The sequence below is a fragment of the Haemorhous mexicanus genome, chromosome 4 (genome assembly GCF_027477595.1).
Source record: "Haemorhous mexicanus isolate bHaeMex1 chromosome 4, bHaeMex1.pri, whole genome shotgun sequence".
In the NCBI taxonomy this organism is placed as follows: domain Eukaryota; kingdom Metazoa; phylum Chordata; class Aves; order Passeriformes; family Fringillidae; genus Haemorhous; species Haemorhous mexicanus.
In genome coordinates, this window is record NC_082344.1 from 33,649,309 (window position 1) to 33,676,392 (window position 27,084).

Genomic DNA, 27,084 nt, shown 5'->3' on the forward strand with positions numbered 1-27,084 from the left:
AATGCCTCAGTTGTCTTTGTCTCAGAAAAAATGACAAATTGAATTCACAATTGCGTAGTGATTTCAGTATCTTTTGTACGGGTGGAATGACAGAGCTTTAAGACATCATATTTCTGCTTCTTCCCAGTTCAAACCTAGGAGGACTAAAACCCAGCCCCAGTATAACCTGGCACAGACTCCATCCTGCTCTGAATTATCCCCTGCTGCCAGAAGAGACAGCCAAAGCTCCCTGCTGCAGCCCTGTGCCACTCCCTATGGATAATCTGGTTGCAGAGTGAGGTGAAAGGGGAAGAAAAACAGAGCAGCAAATTATGCCAGGAGGAAAGCTTTGTTATATTTATAAGGCAGCCGGGTTAGGAGCCAGCGAGTGATATGCTCATGTAGTAATGGAATAAATTCTATAAACGTAGTTTAGAATGGATGGGAGTATGCAAGCAATTAATTTGTTTTATTATTTTTAATTTCAGCTTTATATTCAAGTGCAAAATATTTTATATGCACAAATGCAAGAATACGCAGACTGAAAATAAAAAAAATATATATGTATTTTCATATTACTCTGAAAGAGGTTAGAGGTTTATTGCTGGAAAATCACTAGGGGAAGTGATTTTTTTTGAAGCAAAAAAGATGCAGGCCATGTCTGTCTAAGATCAAGGACTGTGTTAAGACAGCAGGCAGAGAAACATCAGGTAAATAAATAAGGCACAGAATTGCATGCAAGAAAACAGCAAACAAAACCATAAATTTGTGGTCCAAAGTAAGACAAGGGTAATGAGATTACCAGCTACTGGGAATAAAATGCTTATGTGTGTGGATGAGGTCAAAACTCTAAAAAGGATTTCTAGAAGAGAGGAAGAAACCATTAGGCTTTTGTACATGGCATTTTTAGTAGACTGAGAGGAGGAAAAAACACAAAGATACTGGGCGGGGCAAAGAGCTGAAGACTATAAAATTACAAACTACTTTGAATCAGCTCTCCAGTGTAATGTGGGAAAGACCCTAATAATAAAACTGGAGATGTCTGACCAGTGTGTCTCCTGTGGGGACAAACTCCTCACTGCTCTGTGCCTTTGTGAGGTTTAATGAATGGGGGCAGGCAGAGATGGGATGCAGTGAGCCGGGCAGGGACTGTGCCAAGGCTTGCTTGTCAAGTCGTATTTGCCATAGTGCTGTAGGGTTGGAGCTTGGGGGAGTCTGGGACTGACTGGGGTGTGGAGGCATTTGCCAAAGCCCCCTGGGCTGGTGAGCCCTTGGACCAGCCTGCCTGGGTATGAGGAGGGGGCAAGGTGGCTGCTGCTGATGCACCCCTGCTTGGGGCTCAGGAGTTGCATCAGGGAACAAACTGGCTCCAGAGCTGGCATGATTGAATTGTCAAGTGTCACTGGTTTTAAACAAGTTTTGGTTTATTTGGGGTTTTTTTATAGGTTTTTTTTTGGTTTGGGTTTTTGGTTTTTTTTTTTGGCTTAGGTTTCCCAGAGCTGCACTAGTGTAGTTGACTTTCCCAGTTGATAGTTAATGACATGGAGATGGGAGGAAAATGAATCACCAAGGCTACAGGCAAATTTATTTTCAGGAGAACAATAATGCCATATATCAACAAGAAGTTTTGTTCTGTCACTTGGTAGCTCATTTACCCTGAAGCACCATCTTGGGATCTCTGTAGACTGAGAGCAATGGCTACCTGAGGTAGTAGAAGATAACAAAGGGCTCCATGATTCTTGTATGATAGTCATAGAAAGAGTTCTATAGAGATGAATGGTAGCTGGATTGAGGCCAAAGCCATCACATGCCTCTTTGTAGTAGTTGCATAAACAGAGGATGAGTAGATAATTTCCCGCTCTCTTCTACTCTTGTCTAAGATCTCTCTTGTCATATATAATTATAAATCAAAAATAATGAACTTCCCCTTTAATACATTTGAAGCTTTGGCATGAAGCGGTGTAAACAAGTTCTGAAGTCTAGTATATGGGAGCATTAAACCTAATTATTAATAGATAAATAACTCTTCATCAAAAACTGAGGGAGGAGTTTGGGGCTGGTAGTAATTTATGCTAACATGTATATCCATAAATAGTAATAACTTGAGAATCCTGTGACTAATCTTGTGTTCAAGGAATAGATACACTCTGTGCATAAATAAATAAAACAGAGAGGAGCTAGTTATTGTGCTGCCTGCCTGGACGTTCGAGTCCTCCCCCAGACCTCAGCTCTTCCTGTGCTCCTGGAATGCACAAGGATAATACTTCGATTCATGCCTCCTTCTGGTTTGTGCTTTCAGTTCAGTGATTTGGCTCAAGTGAGGTAACATAAGGATCTGGCCTTTTTAGACTATGGCCTTTTATGAGTGGACAAGTTCTGCTCTTATATTTTCAAGTTGTCCTACAGAGCTGTTCACAAAACTGAAAACTGTAAAGAATTATCTATGGTTAAATTAAGTGTTAGCAGTATAGTTAACCTTAGTATTTTAATTTCAGCAAAGAGGCCTTTCATTGTTCATATGTTTTCTAAAAATAAATCTCTTCTGTGAATAAGCCAAATGCATGGCTGTACAAATCCTTGGTTTTCCTCTAGGGTTATAAACTCCTTATTATACATCCACTTAATTATTTCTCCTTCATTACCCCTTTTATCTGCATACTCTATGGTCACAGCTCCCCAGGCAGGGAAGCTCATGGCACCTATACCATTGCTATTCTACCCCTGTAGCAACTGTACAATGCTATTCTACCCCTGTCACATTGTCATCCAAACTCTGGAGGAGCCACCTTCCGAAGGATTTCCACTTAAGTATTCCACGAGTCCTATTTTCCCTCTCAATAAAGACAGACCTTTGATAGGCCTCTATAGTGACTGAAAGAACAAGACTTTTGAAATAAACCTGCTCACGGAAGTTGCTCTGTGATTGTTCTGCTCTAACTTCCTATACAAACACCACACAGCCTAGTGGTTAAGAAGTATTTATTTTTCCCAAAGAAAATGCTTGTATTTATTACAGGCAGCAAAAGGTTTGTTTCTTTTTGTTCTTTCTTAAATTGCCCTGGTTTTGCTACAAAATCTTATTAGGAATTATTTAAGTTAATGTATTCAGAAAATAAGTGCTGCAGTTAAAGAATCAGGCCCAGCCTTGCAGTCTGTACTGGGAAGAAGTCCTGCCTGAGGAAAATGGTCAAAATACAAACTGCGTGTATAATTTTCAATGCTTTCCCAAGAATATTCTTGTATAGTTTGGGCTGGTCTGCATGACTAGTCAGGCAGAAAAGGTCAGGCTGAAGATTACCCGGCCCTCACGTGCTGTGGGAGTCAAAACCACATCTTCCCACGTACATCTGGTCTGTGGGCGACCCCCTGGTGGGAAGTTTTTCTCCGGCTGTGGCACTGAGCAGCCTCATCCCCGGGCTGATCGCCCTTGCAGCAGCCGCACAGCGGCAGCGAGCCCCGGGGAGAATGGCAGCGCTGCTCCCCTCAAAGAGTGGGGCTCCCCTTTGCTCCTCTCGGCTGCTCCGAGCCCGGGCCAAAGAGGGGAGCAAAGCGGGTGATCCAGTGGGGGAGGAACACCCCCCTCTCCTGTCCCTGTGCTGCAGGCACCGCCGCCAGGGCAAACTGCCCCAGCCCCCGGCTCCTTCTGCCGGTAAGAGGAGTCAGGGTTCCGTGCAGGAGATGCATTTCTGCAGCTGCAGGGCAGGACTGCCTCCTGGGGGTGGCAGTCACCGCAGCGTTTCGGACTGGAGCTCGATGCATCTAGGCAGAGCAAAGTGGGTGCCCTGAGCGGCTGGGAGAGACCCCAGCAAACCAAAAATGCTCCTTTACTGAGAGCCGGGTGCCCAAAATAGCTCCTCTTCTGAGAACTGGGCGAGATACCAGCCACTGTCTGGAAAGACGCTGCTTTGGTGCATAATTCACCTGTTTATAGTAGTTCACTGGACTTGTGAGATCCCGCTCAAAATGAGGCCAGAGAACTGATTCAGGACGAAATCAGACCTGGAGCAACCTCATTGGAAAGGAATGGGAGTCTGCAGCCGGTGCTGTGGTGTCAGACCATGCTGCTACTATTTTCTTGACACTGATATTCACAGAAAGTACAACTTTAACCATTCTTAAAGCCAAAACAGAGAGTAAGTGCTTGGGATGCATTACCACATTTGTGGCTGATAATGTTGGTGCAGGATGTGTCCTTTGCTCTCCCCTCAAACCCCCTGCTAAGCCAGGTCTCCCAGGACCTCTTCCAGCCTTCTTTTAGTGCACATTTGAGGAGCCCCTGGGCTGGGGATCAGCATGATGGTTCTAGGAGGGGCAGAGTGCGGCAAGAGCGAGTGCCTGGGGACAGGAGAGTAACTGTGTTACACCCTCAGGTGTCACAACACTTTCTGGGACTTCGTGGTCAAGTCCTCTTGTGCACCTCCCTTGAGAACTAGACAAGCATTGCCCCAAAATGCAGATTTCTAAGGCTGTACCTTAGACTAGTGCCTTGCTGATGTGCTGTCTAGCAAAGAGAGAGAGGGAGAAAGAGGTGACTGGTTTCTGCCTGCTCGTTGCTGTGATGCTCTTGTACTGAGATTGTTTGAACATTAAGATCATTAAATAGAATAAACACTGTCTCAAGCTTTCTGGATACTCCCCGGCCATTTAACACCTCTCTAATAGAATTGTCTGTTGCAAAAATAGATGAAAGTAATGCTTTATTAATATTTTCTAATCCTCTAGTTGGAAATACATGTCTCTTTTTAATCTTTTTCTTCCTTTTCCTTTAAATCCACTGAAAATTACTTTAGCAGGTCTATCAACTTGGAGACTCCCATTTGAGTGTTTTAACGGAAATAACCTGAGAAATGATTGATCATTAAAGAAAGATGACAACAGTCACCCAAGGACAAATGATGGGAGTAATTCACTACTTTCTCTGGAGTCTGAATTGATCTATTGATATAAACAATCTGAAATATCCCAACAAGAATATAATAAAATATAAAACAGCTCTTTTTTTATTCCTTTGCCTGAATTTTAGAGAGAGAGAGTAAGATATCTATGTACCATATACAACTGTGCACATCTTCTCAGGCCTGAGTAGTTGTGGCATCAATTACAAGTAATTAGCATCCATAGACTTGAGTGGATTAGCAGGACTATGGAAAAAACAGAACCTGTAGACACAAAAAACTTTATTAGAACAAGCTGTTTAAAATCTCAAACTCTTATATACATTTAAGTAATATTGTGTCTTTCAAATATTTACATTAAAAATTTATTTGAAACAGCTATTTAATAAAACAGTTGAATATACAGCAGTCTCACATCAGAAAGGTAACAAAAGTTTGATTCAGGGTCCCCCAATGAGTTTAGAATTACAAAAAAAAAAGTTTTTTTTTAATCTCAGGCCAAGAGTTACCTATGAATCTATAACTTATGATTATCTGGAAACTAAAAGAATGTTCCTTTTTGCTGAGGTTAATGTTAGGGCTGTGTGCTTTACAAGTGCAGGACTCTTATTGAATTAATTAGCTGCTGGTAATATCAGCAACCTTATGTTTGTAACTTTATGGAGGAATAATTTCTATTTTGTTAAGGTACTGATTTTTAGCACATCTAGGAGAGGTGTTGGTTTTTAATTACCTTTCTTATTACTTATGTATTTCTCAGACAAATCCTCCTTTAGATCTGTAGCTTTTCTGCAGGACAAAAAGGCCTCACTCTGTAAATGAGATGTCAAATTGTCTTGAAGTGCTGGATAACCGCTGAAATTATTGAAGAAAATGGAAGAAGTGGTAGCAGTTCCTTTGGGATCATCACATTTGTGAAACATTTTTGAACAGTACGTAGTGGGAGAAACTTCCTGTTTCTGTGCTCTTTCTCATTTTCTGCTGAGGGATGATAACTTATCAGTTACTGGTAGATGTTGCAGGGTGGTGGTGAGATGGGTTGGCTCAGATCAGGCTAACAATGAGGATATTACCATAGAGCCTTAAATACTCTGTAGTGCATGGTGATAAAATAATTTTGGGAGTTTGCTGCTATCTTATCTGCTGTTTGGTTGCTCTCCTTTTTATTTTGTGGGTTAGAGGACCTGACTGTGTGAATGATTTAGGAAGAATGAAGGTTCATCAATGGAAGGTGTACAGTTAATACTCGTGAATTGGAATATTATAATGTTTTGGCTGTATTAATGTAGGCATGAAATGGCCTAAATCCCCTGTAATTCAATCCACCCACAAAATTAAAATACTGAGGCAAAACTGTGCAAAAGGAAACATGATGAGAAGTATAAAACAAACGGGAGAGCAAGGGGCACACGGGCGAGCAGGAGAGGGGAATACCAAATGGGGTGAGGGAGGAGAGGGGCCAAAGCAGTGCCCGTGGTGCAGCTGCACCCCTGAACCTGGTGTCCACAGAAAGGCTGGGCTGTAAGTGAGAGAGCAGGTGTTGGACAGTGGCTGTGGTAAATGCAGACCTCCGTGTGAAAGTTGTGATCCAAGAGAGAGACCAGTGGGGTGGCACGGAGCAGTGCAGATGGGTGAGGGATCCCCTCCATAGTTTAGGGCTAGGGAAAGAATAAAAGTGATGTATAAATGTTCAGGAAAAAGAGAAATACTAAAAATAGAATTTGTCTAGTCCTGAGGGAATCTATTGGAAATATCCATAACTATGCTGAAATGCAAATTACTTCACCCTCGGTCTGTTTCACACAAGGAGGACAGGACCTAATGACAGGTGAGATGTGATGGAATGGCACATTTTTCAATAGTAACACAGCATATATTAAGTTTGCGCTTTTAAAAACCAGCAGATAGAGAAAATTTGTGTCAGAATTGGCCAAGGGAGTGCCCAAAGCATTGTTTTGCATTTTTAAATGCCAAGAAAAGTTCCTGAAGAGGCGAATAAATTCTCTAGCATGCCAGAATTTAGAGAGGGTAAGTGACATGAATAATTATAAACCTCTAAACTAGACATTAGTTCAGGACAAAATTGATTTTAAAGCTTTATATAGAGATTGATCAGTAATGAACTCTGGAATAAGAATAAATGCTTAGTGGCATAAGTTTACAGAAAATACATTCTTTCAAGGTAAACTTGAAAAATAAAATATATAAGTGAAACTTAATCTCTGAGAAACTTATTTGTAACTCTACAGCCTTTTGTCTGGGAGAAGGACCATGTAGAATTAACATTAACCCCAAACCATCAACATCCACAACACAGGCCCTTTGCAAGTACCACAGCAAACCGAGTTGGTGCATTGCACTAATATCAAATGGGTCATCAGTGTACCAGAACTGAGTTAAGCCATACAATGATACAACGTCACCTTTGGGAGTTGGTTCATTTTCAAAAGAAGAAGAAAAAAAAAAAAAAAAAAAAAGGCAAGGACTCCTATTCTTCGTGTCCAGCTGTACTTCAGGGAGAAGGCAGCAGCTGTTGGACACAGAGCTGTGTGGACTAGAGCATGGTGTGGTGGGAGTCACTGCTGTTGTGAACTGCTGGGTCCCACTGGCTGCCCTCCAACCACACAGCTGGTCTTAAAATATAGCCTTTTATCTTGTACCATTAAAAAAAGCCCAGTCTCTCTGTTTTGGGCATCTTCAGGTTACTGCTTTGCAAATTGTAAGACACCTAAGCAAAACATTTTTGTCTGTTGGAAAGAAGTAGCTAACAAAACTGCTACTGGAAAATATCTAGTTCAATTTTAAAAAAAATCCTAAATTTCAATCTTTCACTTTTTCTTCCCCTTGTGACAGCATTCTTTTAAACCAATATTCTACATGATGGGTTTACTGTCAGGAAATAGTGGAAATGTTTAAAAAAAGTTGTGAAAGATGAACTTAAAACACTTCTTTCAAAGTTAAAAATCATCCAAACAGGGAAAAAGTTTTATTCTTTGAGGAAATTACTAATCAATTCAAATTCAATAATGAATGAGTATCCTTACCTCTATGCATTTTTTTCCTTCTGTATTTTGACATGTCTTTAATTATTCGCAAAGCTGAACCATCCTCTGTATTTGTCAACTGTTAGTGATACTTAGATACCATCACAGGGGCATTTGTTTTCTCTTTTTAATCAAGCTGTGCATGGTAACTTATTAGTGAATTATTTGCAGGCAAAAGAACCCTGATCATATTAAACATGTATTGAGTAGGAAGGCATTATATATTTCAATAGAATATGAGGATAGGTAGGATATAAGATATGGTAGGATATGAAACTGCAATTTTAAATAAGGCAAGAGAAACTTTGCCCAGACGAGGATCAATTTTTTATGTGTGTTACATATTTAAGCCACATCCCTAAGAGACATGCTATCTAAAATCAATAGACACAATTACAACATTCATATTCCCACCCTGAGGTAAGCCAGGAGTCTGATTTTTTTTTCATTGTAACTAAAAGTGACCAGGCACACTTAGAAGTCCTTGTCTTTAAGATATTGCAGGCTCAGTATTTAAAAACAGAAGCAGCAGAAAACCTCCTGTATCTGAAAACCTTGGCCAAGTAGTTATGCAAAACACATGCTTATCTAAATCTGTATTTAATGTGAATACTTAATTGTTCCATTTTTCAACCTCACTCATTTAAAAAAAAAAAAAAAAGAAAAGTTTTTAAGTTGAATATTCCTGAAGTAGGTGGTTAGAGGACAGCCCTGGGCAGGGAGAAGAGTTACACGGGGAGAGCTAGCCCAGGGCGCCCTTCTGTGGAGATAACAAACTGAAAGGCAGTCTCAAAATAATACTTGTAACTTCTACAGGGCCTTTAATTTGAAAACCAAAAAGCACTCTACAGAGTCTGTGCCCTGGCTGGGCTGCAGTCACTTCAGGCTATTCCTTTGAGAGGCTTTTCAGCTGCTGTCTGTCCTCAGAGCTGGTCTGTCAGTCCTAGCCTGGTACCCCCCCAACAGCAGTCCTGTGCAAATCAGTGCACTGTCCAGAAAAAGCAAATTGAGAAATAAACATTGCATAGGCATGAGCTTCACATCCACCAAACCAGGGCAGAGCAGCATTACGGACACTGAAACAAACACCCACAACACCGAACCAAAACAAAGAAACCCACCAAACCTGGAACAGAATTGGTTCTAAGTGCTGCACAATACACAACTGCAGAACCACACAGAAATATGGACTACTTTGAGAACTTTCAGCAGGGGTAAAAAGGGAGTTTCTCTTGATTTGGGGTGAATCTCATTGCAAAAAGAATTTAAATGAGTCATTAATCTTGCTAGAGTGCTTTCCTTTTTTTCTTTTCTTTTTTCCACTTCTTTTTCTTTTCTTCTCTTCCCTTGGTGATGTTTCCTTTCTGAAAACCATATGAAGCAGAAGACAACAAAAGCATTTGCTTCTCTGGCCTTTTGAGATGAATTATATTTAAATTCAGTTCTTCCAATATCTGGGGGATGACGAACTTGTGTGCTGCATCCCTTTAGCTAGTTCTTTGCTGTCCTGAGGACTTCATGATTCACCATCACTGTGTACATGTGGAAAAGAAAAAAACACCAGTGTCACGCTCTTGGGTTAGTTGTCTCAGCAGGAAATAACATGCAAGAGTATCTCTAGAGTTCATGAGAAGGTGTTACCAGAAAATAAATCTGTCACTCATGTAATGGATGGACTGTTGCTGGCAGCTCCTGTCTGATGGTTCATGGGTGCCCAGCACAGCCTTTCTCCTGCTGCTGGCTCTCTTTCCTCAGCTGAGGATAACTTTGGAATTTTTGGATTACAGCTGACCTCACAGCAGGTGCATTTTCTCTTTGTCCCAATGGTTTCTGCCCAAGTGACTTGCTCCCTAGCACTCTCTTAATAATGTGTAGCTCATGCCAATGCTAAAAAATGTGATATATTGTCTGTTTTGAATTCAGTCAGCAGGGATAACAGCAGGGTTTTAAACCACCTCTGAAGTTAAAAGGGCCACTCATAATCTTAATATCTTACATGTTTTCTTAAGTCTCTTGCCAAACTGAGGCACATCCTGGGAATGCACTTCTTCTTTCTGTTCTGATCTACCATCCACTCAAAACATTTCTCCATAGGAAGGAGTCATCCTTTTTCAGACAGAAAGACAAGAAGGGTGCCCAGCAGCACCCAAGACAAACCAAACCTCTCAGGTGATATAAGCACAGGGGGATTGCTTGTACTCCCCCCCCCTACCATGACCCTTGCTGTGAAGGAGACAGGCTGCACTTATTTTTCTGGAACAGTAAAGGTCCCTGGAGCAGAGATTGGTCTCTACCCCCTTGTGCCCCACAGATCATCAGGCCTTGCCTGCTGTCCCTGCACACACTGTCTGCTCCCTCCTGCATGCACAGGAGGGGAGCCCTGGCCCCAGGCAGCTGGGAGTGGGGAGGGGGGTTGCAATTCTGAGCTCAGGTACAATCAGGTTTCTAGCAGTAGCTTTCAAATGCAAGAGGTTTTGATTAAAATATATATATTGTGAACAGTGCATATAAATTTCGAAAATGTGTATATACATATGTTTGTAACTCAGCCTACAAGGCCAGGGGAGGTGACCTCCACCTATCAGGGAGCCCAGGTTGTCATTTCTTACCTCCTTTGCACAAATGTGCAGCCTTGATGCTCATGAGTACAAATTTTGCCATAATTATAGCTTTGTTTTGTTTTATTTCTTATTCTTCCACTTTCACTTTCCCTGCTCAAAAGAGCTGCTGAAAACATCTGTTTATCTGTATGTAATTCTCTCTCTGATATTATTTAATCATCTAAGAATTTGGTTGAGAAAAGCAGCAGATCTTGGACTGATAAGGTTCAATTGCAAATAAACAGGATTTTTTTGTTTTTTTCCCATAAATCCCATCACTTCAGATATCTTTTCAAATTGCAATGAAGTGTATTTCTAAATTTATTGTGAAATGAAATTTGAATAAGTAGCCTTGGGGTAAGGGAAACACTCAACACTTTACCGCCACACAGTTCTGCTCGTCAAACTTTCAAAAATTTTTATACTAAAAATTCACTTTGAAGAGTAGTTTTGGAACAGCCTTCATTCTGAAAATGTCAAAGTGTCATTATTTAAATGTTTTGTCTCATATGTTTTCAAAATTATATCAAAATCATTCATAGTTCAAGACATTTGAGTCTTGATAACCTCCTCCTCAGCATCTTTGTGAAGCAAGAAAACACCATCTCTGTTCAGTGTGGCCTGAGATATTTCCCATACTGAAATATCAATAAAATCTAAAATATAAATTACCCTAATTTTAGAAGAATTTTTCCTAAACAATGTAGTCTTTCAGAATCTGAAATTGAATCTAATATTCTTGCCCTTTGTATTCAACTAATATCCCTTGTCTGAGAAGCTCAGAAAGTTTTAGAGATAAATCTCCTATTTTTATTTGCATTTGTTTGCCTTTCTACAATTTACAGGCATAAATTTCTCTAATTTAGTCTGATTCTAGGATAGCATTCAGAAGAAAATTTGCTTAAATAATGTGTGTGCCTTTGCTCTGACTGGAGCATACTTATCTGAACAGGGTTGCTTTTTTATATCAAGGCTTAAGCCTCACTGTAGTGTTCTAAAATAACTGTTTTACAGGTGGGGAGCTTGAGGTAGGGTGTAGCTCAAAGATGCCTTTTGATAGCCAGGAGCAAAACCCCCTTTTTCTGCTGAGGTTAATGCAAATCCAATACAAAACCACTCCTTTAGCAAGGATGGTAAAATGTCAGCTCAAGCTGGTAGGCCCTGATGGGGTTTTTTCCCCCTTAAAATGAATTGTTAACAATTTGGAAAGTAAACTTGATGCTAAGGGTGGTATTGTGCCTTTTACAGTATGACTTCTGCCAGTGTTAGCCTATGGCTGAAGCATCCTTTGTGCTGTATTCCCTGCTATAGTCAGTGGTACGCTCAGCAAATCTGCTTTTAGAGAACTGCTGTGCAGCTGCCTCCCCTTAACAATTTTCCCCCCTCTGAGTTATCACTCAGCAGCAGGAAGGGAAGATCCAGATGGCTAACAAATCCAGGATCTTTTCCAGTTGCTAAGGATAAAATTAATGTGCTTGCTTGCATCTGGAATCTAGGATCTAAGTATTTTTTTTTTTTTTCAAACAAAACTGAACTAAAACAACAACACTGATTTCACTTGCAATAGGTGTAAAAAGAAACCTTTTATATACAAGTGGTTGTAGTGGACAAGCCCCCTCCAAAGGTACCTCTGAGACTGTAACTTTGGAGGAACTGAGCTGCAAACTCTGCAGCAGTGGTGATTTAACATCCCTATTTCACTCCTGAGCAAGGAAATTCAGAAAAGAGGATTGAAATATTATGACAGTCTACTGCAGAAGGTGCAATTATGCCAGGCAGGCATGGTCAGTGGAATTATCTGATGCCATGGGAAGCAGAAGACCTAGGTCCTCTCCCTGCTCCTGGCCTTGTCTGATTGCATCACTGCTTCCACTGCACCAGGGATTTCTTGGCACACAGGATGGCTTGTTTGTTATCATAACCTGGCACAGAGAAGCTGCTTTGCCCACTCCTCAAAATGCAGCTGCAACACAAGGGTGCAGGCAAGGGCAATGTACAGCCTCTTGAAACAAGAACCAGAATTTTTAATTAGGGAAATTGTGAGGGGTTTAAGAGTTCTGGCCAAAATTCTGAGGAAAGTGACCAGAAAGATTTTAAGTTTACAAACTGTCAGGATCGTGATTTTGCATCCCACTGGGATCTCTGCTTGGACTATCAACTAGTGCCAGCTCAGGGAGAGTGCTGCAAGGGGGCACCGGAAAGATCCTTGGTGTTTCTCATTCTCATTTTTTTCCTTGGAGTCAGACGAGTCCCTGTCTGTCAGGTCACAGCTCCAGCCAAAACATCTGGCAGTGATTCCCAAGAACCTATAGGCAGCAGGTGGCAGAGGGGAACTGGGTGCCTTTGCTGAAGGGTGCCAAGGAAGCTATGCTGAATGCTTGTATTAACACCTTGGGAAACTGTGATTAAAGTCTGATCAGTGAGTGAAACTCCATCTGTGCCATCTGGTTGTCTGTCTTGCACCACTTTACAACTGTAAGATTATTTAGCAGTGCAGTTTACAGGAAGAGACCTGTTTAGAAATAACACTGTCAAGCCTTCAGTTTAAGTTGAAGTCAAAGTTTCTATATATAAAAATTTTAAAACTTCAATAGACCAAAGAATATTTCTATAATTACATACAAAACCCAAAATTTTAGAGTTGCACTGTCCTTATTTCTTCAAATAATAGAATGAATGAAAGTACCTTGGGTTGGCGATTGATTCTTTTTCTTCTTCTCTTACAGTAGGTAAGCATTCACAGTCACCTGGAAAAGGAAGAATAGATACTCTGCTCTGGCAGTTGTTCTACATTTATTTCAAAAATGCATGAACTTTTATCATGCAGTCACTCTAGAATACAGACCTGCAGATGCACTCTGCACCCTTTTATCTGCAGGGTCCCCAGAGCATGAATCTTACTCCTCCTTCCCTTTGATAGGTGTTGCCACAATTTATTTATTTTATATGTTCCAGTTCTTTATGTACACCTATACATATGAGCTACTTTTGAGCACTGTCTCCCACACACTGCCACAAGGAAAGTTGTTTGTTAATCTTCCACTGCTGACAGTTGAACCTATGCTTTATAGTCCAGCTGGGAATTTGGGGCTGGAGTTTAGGGAACACTAACACACACACACGAATATATGTAAAATACTTGCTTCTTTCTCTCCACAAAATTTTAAAATATATTTTACACCACTTTTTTCCCATGTAGTGCAGTTAATGCCTCTCTTTCACTACTGCCACTTAGCACATGTTTTCTATAAAAGCTTTCAGACTGTGAAGGTCAAAACCCCATCATGTGGAGCACTGTGCTAATGCAAAGAAATGCTCCAAAGAGCTTTATGTCCTGAAAAAACAAAGCATGCCTAGTAGGTCAGGCAAATGAACCATTTGGATAGAAGGCAAGGGACCAGGAATGAAAAAAATATCAGTGTTTCAGCATTTCCTAGCCAGTGAAAAGCTGTTCATGGTTCAAAATCAGGCCTTGGTTAACTCATGGCTTACTGAAGACCTGCATTTTTTGAGGAGACCCTAGAAGGACAATGCAGACCCCTTAGAGATTTTGACTGGGGAATTCACCTGGGAGAAAAATGGGGGGGGAAATGCAAGGTACACATAAGTAAATGAGAAGGCAGCTGAAGATGCTGCTGGTGGTAGTTCCTATATGTTCTAATTGCTCCATGTGCTGATAGCCTTGAAGGGAGGGGAAGAGTGTATTCATAGGCTCCTGGCAGCAGTTTTAAATAAATGGTGGTATGAACTATGAACAAATGCATATTTCTTCTCAAACACCTCAGTGTGGAACACAAGAGTGTAGAAATTCTGGAGACTGAAAGGACTAGATTCTTCAGAGAAGCTAGTATTTAGTATTAAAATGTGTATTTAAGAATATAAATAACATTCACAGCTCTAAGTGTGTTTAATAGAAATGTCTACTGGAAACTGAAAACACTTATGAGATTCTATCACATATTAAAAATAAACTCCCACACAAACTAAAATACTCCTCTGAAAAAATCTACCCCTGACATTTGTTCAGTTATTTTAGTAGGAGGGAGTCAAGAGCATAACTAAAAATGTTATAGGGAAAGCAGTGATATGCATACAAAACACCTTCCACTGATTTCCTATGCATGGGATCTATGTCAGCAGGCAAGAGAGGGAGGATGGAGTAGAGGGGTTACCGTGTACCATTTCTGTTCATGCTGTTCATCCATTTATCAAGCTCTTCCATTTCTATCTCCATAACAGAGGGTGTGTCTTCTTCAAAAATAGGACTTGAGAGAAGAGAGGGGGAAAAAAGTGTTACACAAAGAGTTTAATTCAAACAACTTACAATGTAGTGATTTTGTATGACTGTCTATAATTCCAGACACACACATTCACTCTGGAAAGCCATCCTAGCCCAGTAATCTGAGGAGATGTCAGCCCAGTGGTTGTGAACCAAGGGGCCACAAACAGATGCGAGGGAGCGGCTCTGAGATGCCAGCACTGGGCAGAGGTGGGGCCAGCTGAGACTTAACACAGAAGGACTCAGTGCAGCCAGAGACATGCCAGAGCACAGGATCATTGCAGCTTCTTGAAAACTGTCCCTGCTGTAAATAGAAAACTAAAAAAAAAATAAGATAGTTTGTCCCAGCCCTCCTGAAACACGTGACAGAAGTGCCATTTCTCCAGTGCTGAAAGCTGAAGGCCTAAAGTTTCATCATAACTGTGACTGACATTTGCAGTGACTTCAAAAGGAAAGGTCATGAGAGTTGTGTTTATTTAAATGCCTCTGCTTAGCTTCCTTTTGCTTATCATTCCTGTAGTCATATGATAGAAAATATGTTTTCAGAAAAAAAAAACATTTATTTTCCTCATAGAGCCAATTTGTGAACTTTCAGCATTAATTAGCAAGATGGAGGTCAATAAAAGGCAACAATAAAAATTATGGCTCTGATAAGAGCCACACAACTTCTTGTCTTGTTTTCTAAGCATCTAAAGCATTGCTCCTGTGGCAGCCAGGCAAGTCTTTCTGCCTCACCTCTGAGTAAGAAGATAAACTTGAAAAACAGGGGAGCAAGACACAGAGCTTGTTCTGAATAGCAAAAACCTGTGATGAGCCTGGGAACTGATCCCCTTTGCTCATGGGGCACCTTGTACCACTTGTGGTGGTTAAGAGCAGGCTCAGTGAGATCTGAGGGCTGTGGGTGTCTGTGGGGCAGCCCTTGCCTCAGCCACCACTAACTCTTGTTCTCCTGCTCTAGTCTTACACTTCAGCCACATACTGGTCACCCTTTATCCACCTGCTCAGATTGCTGGTTCAATTGATGGAAAAAAGCAATGGTGTTTAGTGTACAGCTAAATTAGAAGAGGCAGTGAAGGAGACAAAGGTTAGAATAAAAGAAATTTTTTAAAAGTAATTATATTAATAAAATTTACCTTTTTACATTTTCACTTCCCAGCTCATCTGGAAAAGAAGAAAGTTGGTGTTCATAGTTCTGCATGATATTTACCCATTGTATTCACAGGGTCCAGACTGCGTGCAAGTAAAACAGGTTGCATTTTCAAAAGGCATAAAAACTAAATTGCAGATGAAAGACAAAACATCTTTTTGCAAACATCCTGTTTGCAATTTTCAGAGGAAGCCATTCTTTTGAATCTAAAAGCATCTCATTATTAGCTCAGCCACGGTGGGAGGAAGCCCAGTGTTGGTGTTGCAGTGGGCAGGGCAGGGCAGATGCACACTTCCTTCAGCAAAACAGATGTGCTGAGGGAAATGGTGTCCTGAAAAGAAACCACTTCTGCAAAAAAATTGTTTACTAGAAGCATTGGGACATTTTGCTACAGATTACACTTGGGCAATTCAGCTCTGTCTGGAGACTCTGGGAGCTGCTCATGGGGAGAAGGGAGTTGGACTGCATGGCAGATTAGATCTCAGGCAAATGAAGCTGAACTAGCCAGATGTCAAAAAGGGATCCAATATACTTATGACTCCAGGACACAGTAAAAATGGAGGGGGGATATGGTGTCACAGACATAATTCTGATAAATATCTTCACCTCCAGGAATCAAGTGACTGAAAAACCTGTCTTAAATCATTCTTATTTTTAATTCATTGTTGCCAACAGGTGATACCTACCAGTTGTTCCAGAACATTCCCAGACTGCAGAGCCACCCCAGAACCACAGAGCCATCTGCCCCATCCTTGAGGGCTCAAAATCCTAGGCTGGCACAGGGCATGAGATCCTAAGATTGTGTTCCTGAAAGGTACCACATTTCCTAACCCTCTGAAGAGTGTACCTGCATTTCAATCATCCAGAAACACGGAGGCAACTGGGTGCCTGGTTGCAAATGCATAGTTTGTTAGAGGGAAACCCAGTGATTGGGCAAATACAACCTAAAAATACACTGAAAACTTGACTTTAAATCTGTGTTGAATGTGTTGCACTGTCTGCAGGCTAATGAGCTGACAGCTGCACTCTGATTATGTAGATACACTGGCATGACCATCTCAGAATTTCACTTACCAACTATGTGGTTTATTATGACACCTCATTTTCTTCTCCTGTGATTTGACACTCCAAGTTACCAATTCCTTTGTTAACAGATCACAGCACCTCCCTGAAGCATTGCTCACCCTACTGCAGCACCCAGGCAGTCTGACCTAGCTCATTTGCTGTGATGTCTTCATAGCAGCCTCCACCCTATGCAATCAGGATTCCTTAAAATTGTTCCTTATAATGATTTTTCTTGTTCTTATTTTATTGAAGCTCCAAGCAGCTTTACATTGTGGGCACTAAGAGCAATAGAAGCATTAATTTCACCTTGCCTAAAGTTATTGAGCATAAAGACAGAACAAGCATTTGCAGCCACAGTTATATCCCTGAGCATTCTCAGCATTTCCAGGAGCCAGAGATTGGTGCCAGGGCACCCATGGGTTGGCAGCATGAGCAGGAGGTGCCAAGAAGCAGAAGTAGCTCCTGCCCAAGGAGAGGTGTGTGACCAGGTACTGCTGTCTGGGGAGGATCCCTCTCTTACTTGTCAAACATACAGCTACAGTCAGAGAAAGGCACCCTAAATGTGGCACCCCACCCCTTAATGCTCTGTTAATGTTGAACACATCCTAGAAACAGTCTTTTGATGCACAAGAAGACAAATTTACCTTGCTTGGACTTTTTCCTTTTATGATGCATTACAAAAAATGTGATCAACAAAACCAGCAGGACCAGCAGTGCCACAGGGACAACATATATCAAGATAGACTGTTCTTCTGCTTCTAGGCTCTCCTCATCATTCACAGCATTCAGTTCAGTACTTGGAGAACTCTGTGTGTCAAAGCTGCTTTCAGTAGTGCTTGCAGTTACAAGTACTGGCTCATGGTCATCCACGGTCGAAGGAGCCGTAGCAGGAAGATGTGTTGCTGTGAAAGTGGGTAATATCATCGATCCATCTCCTGATCCATCATTTCCAGGGTCTGTCAAATATATGGGGATAGCTTAACATTTTAAGAGTCTCATTAGTATTATCAGTGAGCCACAGTGTACAACTTTAGTATTTACTTCCCATTTGATGCATTAAAAAAACCCAACAGATGCCCCACACACACAGATTAGAAGTCTTGGGCATTGGATGTAAAATTAGATCTCAACTTTATCACAAAATCTTACCAGTCATGACCACGTTCTTCAGCTGACTTTTCCTGGGACACGTCAGCATGTGTCATCTGCCTGCACACAGCTGCCTTGCACAAATAGACTTCTTTTGCTGCAGGTTGGCATCCGGTCTTGCTGGCATGAGAAATTATTCTGCTTCTCAGTAAACCACACCAGCCTGTTTTGCTTCTCAGTCTTGGCACATATGTCCCTCCCCTTACCCAAGGAGTTAGGGACTGCCTTCAGGGAGACCATTATCCCTTGTTCACCAGTTCCTTTGGTTCACTCATCTCCCTGTTTCTGCACCTTTCTCAAATTTCTTACATTTGGCTCACTGTGAAAAACAGACTTGGTGAAAGGAAGTCTAAAGGATGCAAAAGCTGCCAACTTCCCCATCTGTGTGGACTAGAAGAGGTGGTAGTAACATGGGGACCTCGCTGCATACAGGTCCAATGGACTGTTCCTCTGACTGATTCTACAGGCTGGCTGAAGGAGTGTGTGGCAAAGCATCAGTGCTGGATATTCCCCATGAGTGCTAAGCTGGGGGTTTTGTACTTTGATCTCAGTTCTGGTTTCAATTATCATGCGTTTCGCAAGAAAAGTGGCTAAAATTGGCTGTGTCAGTAATAGTGAAACAAGTGCCTTTTTGTGTGTTTACATAAGAGTATTGACTGTCACAGAGTTTAGAAGCTTTAAAGAAGTACAGCAAATTCTGGGCTGATACTGTATTCTATACAAATGATGCCAAAAATCCTGTTGTAGCCAAAGGTGCAAGAATCAGCCTTTATCTAAATTACAGCAGAAAAGCCTTCAAGAATTTTCTTGGCATGAAATGAAATGAAATGATGGGTTTTTTGGTGTTATCTGCCCCTTCAGATACAATGCCAGCATGGTGCACATCTCATTTTATACAATAAAGCAGGATGGAATTTTTGACTTTTGCAATTATATGTTTCTCCTTGTTCTTGTAAAGTGCTGGGCAGCCAGAGTTTCCACAAGAGTTAGCAAGAGCTTAAGGTTTTCAGCACCTCAGTGCCGGCATTTCCAATCTCACAGGACTGGAACCAAAAGTACTTAGCATTTTAAATGCTTTTGTAAACACATTAATCTTCATAATGGCCCTGAGAGATGAGCAGTTATCATCTCCATTTTACAAATGAGGAATCAGAAGGACAGGGATGCCGTCCTTCCCAGGGATGCCAAGTGAGAGAGAAAAACTGGGATTAGAGCGCTATCTCTTGCTTAATCCGCTCTGCAGCATCTCCCACCAGATTTGTCTCAAAGATGAGTATTTCATGAGACTGTATTCAAGGAAACCAAATTTCAGATGAATAAAATTATTTGAGGATGACAGCAGTGTTTCATCTAGATTTTTATGCTGCACATAGCACACAGGCATCTGATTGTTTCATCCTTTCCTAAAAACTAGGAAGGAATTTGAATACTTAATGTAATACTGTGAAGGTCACCAGACTCCTGCAGCACAATAGGACAATGAGAATGATAGCTCTTCTGTGGCAAAGCACTTTGTATCAATAGTCTCTGTCTCTTCTGTATTTAGTATATCAGTCAAGAGCAAAACCCTATCTCTACCTCCCTTGCAGGTAACCACCCCCTTAGGTGTGTGCTGCTCCACCCCTTCCCGTGATCTGCTGCCTGTCCTTAATCTTATCGCAGAGGACAGGAGGGAGAGCTCCTCTCCCCTATGAGCCATTTGGCTTTTCCTCCCCAAGGTAGTTTGTAGCTCCCAGTGCCTGCAGCCTGTCCATTTCAATTGCTGCTGTGTAGAGCTGTGAGGCAGCACGAGAGATGTCTGTGCTGCAGGCTGTGGCGTGATGGACTGTGCCACAGGCAGAGCTGATGGCCCGCTGCTGCCTCACTGAACCTCTTCCATGACCTTGCTTCGTTTTCCTCCTCTAGCCATTGCCCTTGAAACCCATTGCCTGCCACATCTGATATATTGAGAGGGACAAGCCTGTTGCTTAAAATAGGGAAAGGGTGTGGAGAAAATACCTTGCTTTTCATTTATTCGTAGAGCTAAAATGGATTTTTCAAATGTCTAAAGCATGGTGTGGCTTTAGAGCAAATCAAACAGTCACACCTCATTAACTGCAGTGATAAACTTTCAGCTGCAGAGTATGCTGTGCTTGATTTCTGAGAGAGATTTTTCCAGTATCTCTGCCACTTTGCCTGGTTTTGAACTATGAAGCAGACTTCAAATCATTTGTCTCTGAGTGAAATAGAATTACCTCTCCTAGTCTCTAGACAAAGAAAATGGCAAATCACAGGGGGTGACCTTGCTGCCATGTATTTTTTTCACTTTGCATAATTCCAGGGACAAAACAGCATCTCTCTTGGAACACCATTTCCTCTTACAGAGATCTTTTCTCTGAGCAGATTAAGTACATCTTTCAGCAGAAGGGCAGCCAATTGCACAATGTTCTTGCAAGGATATTGCTCTTATTTCCTGCATTTTACCTGCTGCCTCAACACATCCCGCTCCCCTGTCACCTCTGAGGAGCAGAGCTCAGCCTCAAGGGATGCCTCACCTGTCACCCAGCAGTTGCTCTCACTCTCAGGCCACCCACACATCACCCTTTTTACACAGTAGGAAAGCACAACCTGCACCTGGGTTGCATCAGGGAAGGATCTGTGCCTCCAGTCCGGCGGGGACAGTCGGGCTCAGACCTGCCGGTGCAGCTGTAGCGCCTGCCACAGCCACCCGCCCAGTGAGACCCAGGTGGCTGACCTCAACACCTCAAGTTGCTGTTTGCCATAGTGTTTCAATTTAAAGTGCTCAAAATAGCAAGTGGGCTGTGCTGCAGCTGGCCTGGCTGGCTGTTTGGTGGGCTGGATTAAAGTTGGGCATTACGAGGTTTGGAGCAGGGCAGAAGAACATCTGAAAGTTGGAGGTTTTGTGAAGTGCTGTTCAAACATTTTCTCCATGCCAGATTTACAGTGATAATTCATCCCATGAACTGTCTTGTCAGCTGTGGTTTCATCTTGCAGACATCTACTAGCTCCCTGCAAATGGGAATCTTACAACAATAGAGCATGACATTCAGGATGGAAAAGCAAGCCAGTGGAGCGTAACAAAGAGCAAGTCACATGTGACCATTTAGATATCTCCTTGACTTTGCAAAGCCTGTGCCCTTTCTCTTATTGAGCTCAGCCTCATGCTGTTGACTACATTCCAGCATCCATATACTCATCCCTCTGCACATCTTGTCCAAGGAGCAAATGCTCATACAACAGCCACATGGGCTTCACCTTTGTCTGGACCACCTGGGGCATGAATGTTGGTGACTTCTTCCTGTCTTAAGAGGATGGGAAGACACCACAGCTTCAGCCCAGCCTGTATCACCACTTTCCATGCTTTCAAGAGCAGAAGGGAGAGGGGCTGGCATGCAGCTGCAATCAACCCTGAGGGGAAGGTGGGCACAGCTGGAACTGGAAAAAAAGAAGCTGGAGCTGGAAGTCAGAAAGTTCTCAGGGTTCCACTTTTGAGGTGTTAGAGAATCTAGAGCTCAAGGGACCAAAATACTTGAGCAAGCACTAGCAGCATCTCAAAAAAGGTTCAATATTAACAGTTCTTACAAATAATGAAAAAGCTATGGCCCTGTCTGCAGATACTATGTCATAAGGTATTACTCAACATTTTTTACTTTAAAAATATGCTTGGATCACTTTGCTTGAGTTTTGGAGGTGCTCCCAAATATGCTTTTCGTGGGAGACAGAGGTAATCAAATATACCAAGCAGTTTTACAGATTGGAGTCCAAAAAATTATGTCTCAATCAAACAAACAACATGTCTGTTGTTGCAGCATTTCTACCTCTGTGCTGCAGCACTCAGAGGTGTTGATATGGGCTTCCTGATGAAGTAAGCGGGCAAACAGGTTTCTGAATTCACTTGGATGTGAGGCAAAGGAAAATAGCAAAGGAAAACAGCTGGCAGTCAGCACATTCAGTTTTGTTGTAGAACCATCAGTCTCTCTGCTGCCTTGCCGTCAGACTCAAGGACTGGGTTCTCTCAAGGGAATTTTTCAAATTACACCAGAGTGACTACTGACAGAAGAAAAAGCAATGGGCTAGAGAAAAAGCAAGAGCTGTGTCAGTGGGATAGCTAGGCTTATTAGCCTGAAAGGAAAATTTTTATATCTCCAAACTTTCCCATAAGCTATAAAAAAGCAGTGAAAGGAAGGCTCACGGGAAGGTGACAGAACAAGAAAAGGCTATAAAGCTGGAAAAAAGTTACCATATCCTATCTCACTCTGCTCCATGCACACATTCTATTGGTGGTGTAGTCATACCACTCCACATAGTCTGTACGATCCTCTGGTGTATTGCTTGGCTCATCCCTGCACTGTTCATCCCTCTGCATTTCAGGTTGATGTAAGAAGGGCTGATCCTTGCCTTGGCCAGGGCTTGCCCAGCTGCCTGTTGTGGCAGGTCTTGCCTGTCAGTCTGGCTAGAAGAGGAATCCTTAACAGCCTGCAGGCTAGCTGTTGGGAGCGTACACTCTTCTGATGAGGGAGCACAAGCATTTCAAGCATTTCAGGATGGCTAATCTGCAGACAAGATCCTATTAAAACGAGGTGCTTAGAAAGCGTTATCTAGGTATAACCTGAAAGAGGAAACAACTGTTTAAGCTCATTTATACAAGATGGAAACTGCTTTTCCTCACTGTATTTCTATCCAGCTGAAGTGCTGCATTAACAGGCAGTGTTGCAAATTCAGTCACACATGTTAGAGTCAAACTGTGAACCTGTAGTCTCATTGCTCACCCCAAGTACTACAGGCTTTCCAGACCAATTTATGCCTTTAGTTTCTTCTACTTAATCTGATGGCCTCCTAGCTCTGCATCTGTGATACTCCTGCGACCTCGCTGTGATGCAAATCTCTCAGTGCTTCTTGCTCTCAGGAGGACACTGAAATTAAAGATTCAAAAGCTCCAGAGGCTTTCCAGCTATCATAAAATCTCTTGAGGGAAAAGAGACTGGTGTCAATGACTGAAAATTATTATACAGTCTTGCTGATGTAAATGAGAGATTTTCTGAAATGTCCCTGAAGCAGTTGAATAAAACAGTGAGTGTTTGTGTGTGTGGCTAAAATGGAGGAATGGCAGTAAATACAAAGGAGGAGTTGATGCGTTCAGTAGAAAGGATTTTTCTTCCGCTTTTTAGGGCACTGCACTTTGGAAAGAGAAAATATAGCAAATCCTCATTTCTCACATTGTTACTTTGCTTTGCTAGAAAATTTTAACAGGTGATTGTAATAGGTTCAAGCCCATTCTCAGTGGGGAAATAGGTCAAAATTATTACTCCATTAGAGACCTGGCTTTGCAGGGGAGGCAGCCTAAAAGACACTTCTCTGCCAAGAGAGAGTCACTGCCTGCGCTCATGGTACAAGCTGCTGAATATCTGGATCTTTGATAGCAGTGTTTCTTTGTATGACAATTCAAAACAGTAGCACAGAGACACAGACAAAATAGATCACTACCTGCAAGCACCCCAGCTCTTCCACTAGGTGATATTACATGTTTTACTGTTACTCTCCCTCACACATTTTCTTGCTCCCCATGTCAGGCCACTTATGCTGCAATTTCCCACCTGTTTCACTGAACACAGAGGGAGATGGCTTAGCCTGGGAAATGAATGAAGGGTCAGAGCATGTTCCTATAAGCTATAGTAAGGGTCTTAATGCTTGTTACTAGGGTCAGCACACAGAGCTAGGTAGGTCTACAGGGCTGCTGCAAGGCTGAGCAGTGAGCACCATCCCCTGCAGTAGAGATGATGCCTTACACTGTTACCTGTAGGGCTTCCTGATTGCTTTAAAGCAAGGGGAAGGGAACTGGTGCAAACCCCAATGCCCCCTCAGTATGGAGCTGGGAAAAGGCCAGCACCCAGATCTGAGACCTCAGGAATACTCTCAGAGCTGCTGGATTAGAGTGATTGTAGCATCACAGGGAGAAAACCATCCATAAATCATAATCCGAATGGCACGGCTGGCTTTTACGAGGTTCTGGCATGGTATGGGAACAGGATGTATAAAGACTTTAATCTGTCTGTGCTGCAAGATTTAATCATACTCTGTTTGCCTGTTTTCTGAATGGTCTCTAGACAGTACACCGCTTAAAAGGTGAAGACTGTGTCTGGCAGAAGGTGAAAAAGTTCCCTTAAAGGTCCTGCCCTATTGATCTGTGAGCAAGGAAGGGTGAGAGCAAAGGATCTCCCTGAGAGGCTGCCCTCAGCAGAGGGGCTCCTGATCCACCAGTGCCTGTGGGGTACATAAGCACTACATAAACTTTCCCCCCCACCAGTTTAATTTCCCCCCCAAGGCTCAGGTTCACAACTTCCCTGTCCCACCCACAGTCAGAGTAAGCCCCCAGGTACATTTTGGGGCTGGTTGAATAAGCAAAATCCGCCTTTGTATGGGGAGCAAAGGTGAATGGTCTCCTCCCCTTCCCCTAGGACTGTGGATTGGCTCTGTAGAGTCAGAGCTCACAGGGCTTGGGGAGGGCTCTGGCAGGACTGACTCACTCCCAAAGAGGAACTGTTCCAAAATCAACCAGAATTTAAAGGTGGACCTACTGGTAGGAAGTGGGGAGTGTCACACACCTGGTGTGTGACATCTGTCTGGCGCTTCCTGCAGCCCCTAATGCCCATTGCAGAGAAGCGCAGAGTGCACCCAGTCACGAGCTGAGGGACCCCGGGCTAAGATGTCCCCCTGCCCCATGGGGATGTGGTGATGAAATAGAAGCTCTCAGTACCCTGCACATGAGCTAGAGAAGCAGGAGCCTGATCACTCTGCATTGCATTCATGCCTTCATTGTACTCCTCCATTTCCCTGGGACCTCTGTTTAGCTCTGCCCATGGCAGGATCTTTGTTCCTCTGACTGTCTTGATTCTGAGCTACACTCAGTGCTTGAAGCATATTTTCCTAAAGTGTCTGCAATGCAGCAGTGCTGTAGTAACACAGCCAAACCCAAACCATTTTATACCTCACTTTGCTGGCTCGTAGAGCTAAGCAAGTCTCCTAAGTGCAAGCAGCTCAGCAGCACGCCAGGAGCCTGCAGCCCAGCTCTACACCCTGCTTAGAGTACTGTTTTTCAGGGAAAAAGCACTCACACCAAAACACCGATTCCAGCAGTGCATTTTAGGACATTAAGAGAAGTCCAGTGATATCTGAGAGTGACCATTCTTTCTCTGCTTTCTGTAGAGCTCCCACTCATTACGGCGGCACAGAGGCAGCAAACACTTGTAGTCTATACCAAGGCTCTTTGGCAGGGATTTGTTTGACCCCAAAAGGCTTACAAGCACTACCTCAGCAAGGTTTCACCACAGGAGCTGCCTGTCATGCTCAGCTGCTGGCTGCCAAAATGCCAGTGGAACCAATATCCCCTGCAAACAGGCGAGAGTCTCTGCAACGACAGCCCAGTGCCTCAGCATTTTGTCACAGGCTGCTTTTCTACTCATGGTTCTTCTCTTCAGAGGGTCAGAACCTAAGTCCATGGCTCTGGTCACTTTGTTCTGCAGCTGAGAGTTCAAAATATTTGTCTCCGGAACCGGCTGTTCCTTTGTTAAACCAGTTTCAGTGCTCCGAGACTGCGGAAATCGGCAGCCACCTTTTGAATGGAAGCAGTGCTTTGCCTTTAACTTTGGTATTAAATACTGATGGTATGGGTATGGGGTTTAAAAAAGTTCAAAAAATAACTAAAATTAGGAGCAAAATGCCTGATGGGTCAACATGGAAACTCCGGTTCTCTACACACCTGAAATTTTAGGAAGGGTTTGCAATTGTAGGATTTGTTTGCTGCTGTTTGGGGATAGGTCTACGGGGAAAAAAAGTCAAAGCTTTGAAAAAAAGAGGCAACTGAAAACAGAGAGGGTAAACACAGCAAAAAGCAGCAGAGAGCAAGTCCCCACAGATCTCCTCCCTGTGCTCAGTTTGGAGGGTGTTGCCCTCCAACTTGGTCCCATTGCTGCAGGCAAGCCACGCGGTCCCACCTCGGCAGGCGAAAGGCGAAAGGCGCTTTCTTACTCACCAGTGCCGGCAGCTCCTGCAGCCAGCGCCAGGGCCGAGAGCAGGGTGACGAGCCCGGGGCTCCGCATGCTGCCCCGGCAGCGCTCCCACCTGAGGGGCGCTCCGGCAGCCTGCCTGCTGCACCCGAACATCTACATTTCCTGCTTCCTGCCGGGGAGCATCTGAGCTGCATTTCTTCAGGAGATGGACTCTCTTTGATGGGTTTTAGGAAGTGATGTAATTCCGTCTGGGCCTGTCAAGCGAGCAATGATTGCAAAAGAAAGAAGAAAAAAAAAACCCAGAAGTTGCTCTTCAGGCACACACTTGGCTGAGACACCTTTATGCTGTAGGTGAGAGAGCTCCCGCTCTCTTCCTCTCCCTTTCACTCCTTTACTACCTTCTATCTTCATCTACACACAGTGCCATAGATCATACAAATAAAAATCAGACACCAAACTTCATACATGTATGTTAGCAGGAAGGTTTTTGTCACTTTTCAGGGTGATTAAGCAAGAAAATTTCAATAGTGCCTCCCCTCCTGCCTTGGTTTTTAAGCTGTAATTTCCCCCACATCGGGGTGGGAGACTGCATGCATTTACAGTCCCAAAAGGCAGCCCCCAAGTGGGCAGTCTTCAGCAAATGGGATGAATGGCTGTCTCTCTTAGGAGCCTATAACTGAGTATTCTGGGCTGCTTCGTGCAGAGGAAGAGGAAAAAGCAGGAAACCACATACTTTTTTTGTTATGAGCAGGTGGCTTAGTGAGAAAGTGCTGAGACACCGGAGTGATGATGGCTGCGGATGACAGGGGACAGAAGGTTTCAGTCCCCACCAGGATGCAGGGCCTGGCATGGGGGTCACAGTGCCACGTTTGTGTGAGGTGGCCAGGGGAAGGTAATCCTTTCTCCCTTTCTGATGCCTC

At 42.9% G+C, this 27,084-nt stretch overlaps 1 protein-coding gene across 4 annotated transcripts; it reads right to left on the bottom strand.

The window, feature by feature from the left end:
• Positions 1-5,141: 5,141 nt before the first annotated feature.
• On the bottom strand, positions 5,142-26,407 carry TMEM154 (transmembrane protein 154). 4 transcript variants are annotated; one of them, XM_059844384.1, is made up of 6 exons: positions 26,188-26,407; positions 17,654-17,965; positions 15,931-15,958; positions 14,698-14,783; positions 13,205-13,265; positions 5,142-6,532 (listed from the first exon to the last, which is right to left on the bottom strand). In XM_059844384.1, exons 1-6 carry the CDS (start codon positions 26,315-26,317, stop codon positions 6,136-6,138), a joined length of 1,014 nt encoding a protein of 337 aa, XP_059700367.1. In that variant the 5' UTR covers positions 26,318-26,407; the 3' UTR covers positions 5,142-6,135. The 4 variants fall into 4 exon arrangements, 3 of the variants coding, with proteins under 3 accessions (XP_059700367.1, XP_059700368.1, XP_059700369.1); XM_059844385.1 differs by lacking the exon at positions 26,188-26,407 and adding an exon at positions 18,159-18,928; XR_009486219.1 differs by lacking the exon at positions 5,142-6,532 and adding an exon at positions 6,958-9,450 and having other exon boundaries at positions 14,691-14,783; positions 26,188-26,402.
• Between the last annotated feature and the right edge of the window lie 677 nt (positions 26,408-27,084).

Excerpts from the sequence above, each read along its gene's own strand:
- TMEM154 (XM_059844384.1), bottom strand. The coding sequence starts at position 26,317 with ATGTTCGGGTGCAGCAGGCAGGCTGCCGGAGCGCCCCTCAGGTGGGAG. Across the intron at positions 17,966-26,187 it reads TGCAGGAGCTGCCGGCACTG|ACCCTGGAAATGATGGATCA; the intron begins GTGAGTAAGAAA and ends TATATTTGACAG. Across the intron at positions 14,784-15,930 it reads GGAAGTGAAAATGTAAAAAG|TCCTATTTTTGAAGAAGACA; the intron begins GTAAATTTTATT and ends TCTTCTCTCAAG.